This window comes from Propithecus coquereli, unplaced genomic scaffold (assembly GCF_000956105.1).
Source record: "Propithecus coquereli isolate 6110/MARCELLA unplaced genomic scaffold, Pcoq_1.0 Scaffold53, whole genome shotgun sequence".
Lineage (NCBI taxonomy): Eukaryota > Metazoa > Chordata > Mammalia > Primates > Indriidae > Propithecus > Propithecus coquereli.
Window position 1 is genome coordinate 2,700,929 of NW_012151174.1, and position 5,834 is coordinate 2,706,762.

The 5,834-nt window shown below is 34.1% G+C and overlaps 1 protein-coding gene across 1 annotated transcript in view; it reads left to right on the forward strand.

Moving 5' to 3' along the window:
- Nucleotides 1–1,321, forward strand: part of ZFP30 (ZFP30 zinc finger protein) — a 9,837-nt gene extending 8,516 nt beyond the window's left edge. Inside the window, exon 4 of the mRNA XM_012656985.1 lies at nt 3–1,321. Coding sequence (XP_012512439.1) covers nt 3–1,321 — 1,319 coding nt within the window. The remainder of the gene's footprint in view (nt 1–2) is intronic.
- The last annotated feature ends 4,513 nt before the right edge of the window (nt 1,322–5,834 follow it).

The following is a 5,834-nucleotide window of genomic DNA, read 5'->3' on the forward strand; positions in this document are numbered from 1 at the left end:
TGGAATGAATTTATCTCAGTGGGAGATAATGGGAAGAATTAAAAGCTGTGGACTGGAAGACTCCCTTTTCAGAAAAGATTGTGAATGTAAAAAGGGACAAGAGGGACAAGACGGTCCTCATGAGGTATATTTCAGGCAAGTTACAAAAATCACCTCTGAAAAAATGCCCGTTTATAGAAAACTCACATCTCTTACTCTGTATCAGAAAAGTCATAATAGAGAGAAACCCTATGAATGTGGGGAGTGTGGAAAGGCTTTTAGAGTACGCCAACAACTTACTTTCCATCAAAGAATTCACACTGGTGAGAAACCTTATGAATGTAAAGAATGTGGAAAAGCCTTTAGACAGTGTGCCCACCTTAGTCGACATCAGAGAATTCATACTTCTGACAAACTCTACGAATGTAAAAAATGTGGAAAGATCTTCACATGTGGTGCAGACCTTCGAGTACATCAGAGAATTCACATTGGTGAGAAGCCGTATGAATGTAAGGAATGTGGGAAGGCCTTTAGAGTGCGAGGACAACTTAATCTCCATCACAGGATTCATACTGGTGAGAAACCCTACGAATGTAAAGAATGTGGGAAGGCCTTCAGGCAGTATGCCCACCTTACTCGACATCAGAGACTGAACATTGCTGAGAAGTGCTATGAGTGTAAGGAATGTGGTCAGACTTTTCTGTGTAGTACAGGCCTTCGAATACATCACAAACTTCATACTGGTGAAAAACCCTACGAGTGTAAGGAGTGTGGCAAGGCCTTTAGAGTGCGGCAACAACTTACTCTCCACCAGAGAATTCACACTGGTGAGAAGCCCTATGACTGTAAGGAATGTGGGAAGACCTTTAGTCGTGGCTATCATCTAACTCTCCATCAGAGAATTCATACGGGTGAGAAACCTTATGAATGTAAGGAATGTCAGAAGTTCTTTCGTCGTTACTCAGAACTTATTTCACATCAGGGCATTCATATCGGAGAGAAACCTTATGAATGTAAGGAATGTGGGAAGGCCTTTAGACTGTTCTCACAACTTACTCAACATCAGAGTATTCATTTTGGTGAGAAACCCTACAAATGTAAGGAATGTGAGAAGACTTTCAGATTGCTCTCTCAGCTTACTCAACATCAGAGTATTCATACTGGTGAAAAACCCTATGACTGTAAGGAATGTGGAAAGGCATTTCGACTTCATTCATCACTTACTCAACATCAGAGAATTCATTCTGGCGAGAAACCATACAAATGTAAGGAATGTAAGAAGGCATTTAGACAACATTCACACCTTACTTACCATCAGCGAATTCATAATATAACTGCATAATTACAAGTACTCTTCCATCGTGAATTTCGTGTTAAGGAGCAATAGAAAATAAATTCTACAGGAAATTTTTTGAATGTAGGAATTCCTTTTTCTTCATGCTCACAACTAACTTAGCATGATAAGTTTTATAAGAAGGCATTTAGACAACATTCACACCTTACTTACCATCAGCGAATTCATAATATAACTGCATAATTACAAGTACTCTTCCATCGTGAATTTTGTGTTAAGGAGCAATAGAAAATAAATTCTACAGGAAATTTTTTGAATGTAGGAATTCCTTTTTCTTCATGCTCACAACTAACTTAGCATGTAAGTTTTATTTAAAGGAAAATATATTAATTTAATGAATATATAGTAGCCTTTCATCACCATTCAAACCGTGTTAAATTTTAGAAAATTCTTTCTAGAAAGGAACTTTATTAAAGGAGTGAATGTGTAAAAGCTTTTGATCTTAGCTATTATCATCTCTATATTCTTCCATCTGTGTATTAATGTATGGAGGTTGCCAGGGCATGAATCCATTCTGAAAATTAATAAAAAGAAAGAAAATCATTTAGCCTGCGTTTCCTGTATGTACTGTATTTCAGGGCAACCAGAAGTTGAGTTCTTTATTAGAGAATTCCAGAGAAACAATTGCAGAAAGAATTACAGCAATAGAAAATTGTATTAGAAACACTATTTTATAACATATAATGAAATAATGGATCTAGACATGATTTTCAATGGAGGTTAAAACCATTAAGTGAAAGGTTAACATGAACTTTACATTGAATAGATCAGTCTGACAACATCTGAACCCACTGATCAGTCTTAATCTTACAAATAATAGGACAATAAAACATTATGTGCCTCCTAATGTGATACAATAAGATATACACATCTTGCCAAAAAGATTGAACCTGAATTTAATCATCAAAATCTAACTCCCAGTTTAGAGAGAGTTTAAGGACAAATTACATGACATAACAAGAAACAATTAAATCTAAAATGTGGATAATTCTACGGGAGGAGTGACCTTATTTCTCAACCAATAAGATGGCATTTAAAATAAGGAGGTGGAACTCTTAGATATTGAAAGAGACTTAAGAGACATCAATCAAATGCAATGAAAGAGTGGTTCTTATTTATATCCTGAGTTGAACAAACGTGTAAAGGAAAGACATTTTTACAACAATTGGGAAAATGGGAATAATGACAGTGTTAGGTAATACTAAGAGACTTGGTTAGGTGTGATAATAGCATTGTGTTTATGTAACAGTCTATTTGTTGGAGATAAATTCTGAAGTTTATACACATTAGATGATAAAATATCTGGAATCTCCTTTTGCTCATGCAAAAGAAAAGTGAGGAGGGGTAAGTTTGGCAAAATGATGGTAAGACGAGTCTTAGGTATATGGCTTTTATTTGTTTTTGCTGTTCTCTCTACTTCTACGTATTTGAAAATTTCCATAATGTTCTTTTAAGCATAAAATTAACCATGAAATTGTAACCAGTTTGAAGTAAATGATTTTTTTTAAATGTCTACATTTCAAAACTTGTGAATGTTACCAAAGGCTCTATACATTGGGATATTAAATATACTACAGTGTATTCAGGAAGTTAAGATTGAGGGTCCAGACTTTATTATCTAGTTCACTTTTTTTTTTTTTTTTTGAGACAGGGTCTTGCTCTGTCACCTGGGCTAGAGTGCAGTGGTGTCATCATAGCTCACGGCAACCTCAAACTCCTGGGCCCCAGTGATCCTATTGCCTCAGCCTCCCAAGTAGCTGGGACTACAGGCACATGCCGCTCTGCTTGGTTAGTTTTTTTGTTTTTTGTAGAGATGGGGTCTTGCTCTTGCTCAGGCTGGTCTCGAACTCCTGGCCTCAAGTGATTCTCCTGCCTCAGCCTCCCAAGGTACTAGGATTACAGGTGTGAGCCACCACGCCTGGTCTCTAGTTCACTGATCCATGTCTATTATAATACCTGTCCCATAGTAGGCACTTTTTATGTTTAAAGAATGAGTAAAAGAAAGTAATTACTACAGCTAAATGTGGAAATTGATGGACTAGTCCTGTACTTTTTAATATGGTAGCCATGTGCAAGATGTTGAGCACTTGAAATGTGGCTTGTCCAAATTAAAATGGTGTTAAATGTTTCAAGACTTAGTTCTAAAAATAAGAATGTTAAGTATCTCAATTTTTTATGTTGAGTACATATTGAAATATTTTAGATATATTGGTTCAAATAAAATACATTAAAATTGCACTATTTTTTTTTAAATGTGGCTACTGGAAAATTTAAAATTGTCTGTGTGGCTTACCTATTTCTATTGTCAGTACTGGTATAAACAATAAAAAAGTAGATTTTAGCCAAAGGTGGTTTTTTAAAAAAGAGTATCGATACAGTCAAGACCTTGGCAGTTTTGATCATGGAATGCAAATAAGAAAGATGACACAATTACAGGTGTATGAATGATAACGATGGTTATGGATCTTTAAAATTATAAGTTGCTGTACTATATGTAGTGTGTATATATATAGCGTGTTTGTGAATATATATATATATATACACATACACATTGTACATGTGTTTTAATATGGAAAAATCTAGAATAATTTTCTGGAAAAAAATATCAAAATTGACAGGATGCTAAAGAAAATCTCAGTAGACCAATAAGCAAACAAAAAATTAAGACCATTAGAAGATACCCTTCTTAAAAAAATTCATTTAGAATCTGATTTTTTTTAAGTAAAAACTTTGAAGGATTAGCAATTACCAAATTTTTCCACCACATTATTCTACAACACCAACTTAAAACTGATTATAAAACTATTAAATAGATGAGGAGGGCCCACAAAAAATTTAGGCATTTCCGTTATGAAGATAAATCTGGTAATTCTAACTTATGGCAAATTGTATCCAGAGGTTTGTTTAGTAAGTGTACAAAAGAAAGTCATTTGTGTGGAATATCTTGGGCAGGATCCATCCTGCTTTAATTATACATCTAGCTTCTAGGCATTCTATCTTCAGAACATAATGACATTAGTCAAAGAGGTATGATCCAGCTCCGTTATCTTCTTAATGTTGCTAGTTTTCTTTTTTCTTTTCTTAGCTTTATATGCATTGAAGAAAGGAATGAATTCTATGTATGTAAAATTATAATCCAACACTTTAAAATTGCTTTGTCAAACAAGAAAGAAAGTTCTTATGATTGTCAGACTTCAGTCATTTTCCTGTAGTCATACATCATGAACTGCATTTCTCTGCTGTGATTGGGAAGCCACGATATTCAGTATATTACATGATCTTTCCACTTCAAACATAAAACAGAACCAAATTTAAGTGTGTTTCTACTCCCAACTAATATGTTTGCATACCGAGGTATCTGGGATATGACAATCCAACATTTCTCAAATGGAATATGACAGGATTTAAAACCATTTTCCAGTAAACACTAGTACTTGATACTTTTAAAAAGGGTTCTGTGAGTAAATGAGCACATTAAGTACTGCATATTAAAATTAATCAATTTTTAAAACTAAAACTATTGATATAAGGTTTCCAAAGAATGAAGTAATGAATTTATTTGATTTAATATAATCTAGTGTATCTCAAGTGCACTTTACTGTGTGTTTCTCTCTTAGTGCCTATGAGTAAGTTGGGGTATGAACTTACTTTAGTAGATAACTGCTATATCCAAAATAGGTAAATACAAAGGTGGAAAGTTCAGACTTCATGTCAGGTGGTTAGCTGTGTTGGAGGTTGGATGCAAGATATGTTTCTCTGAATGTGGCATCATGTCCTACAGTCACCTATTCTTTCTGTATATTGGACTGTTGCTTTTCTGCAGAAATAAAAGTTTCTAAATCAACATTATACTGCGATGAAAAGGAACAACCTATGGCTATGTGCAACAATACAGATAAATCTCGAAAGCATAATTTTGGGCAAAAGAAACCAGAGATAAAAGAGGCAATACTGTATGATTCCATTTACATAAAATACATAAAATTGAGAACTTTTCTATGTAGTTAGAAGTCAGGATATTGGTGGGGAGTGGGGAGAGCAGGGTCGAATGGTGGGAGGGGTAGTGATGGAAAGAGCAATGGGGAGTTTCTGAGGATGCTACTAATGTTTTGTCCTGATTTGGGTGCTGATTACACTGATGTATTCAGTTTGTGAAAATTCATAAGCTACATTCATTTATTGCTACACTTTATGTATGTTGTAGTTCAATTGAAAGTTTTTTTTAACTTACAAAAAGAATCAGTATTTCATATTAATAATCCCAATTCAGATTTAATATCACATGATTTTTAACTTTAATTTTATTCTTGTGTCTTTTTCTTTTACACTGAAAATCTTCGTTTTAACAGTACAATGATGTATTTGCTCTGTTCTATAAGAGGCATAAAATAGTTACAACATACACCAATATAACTACTAATAATGAATGCTGAATGAAGTTTAAGATTTCTTTGCATCATTATCAGTCCTTAAAATATTATTCATTGAAAATGTAGAGTCA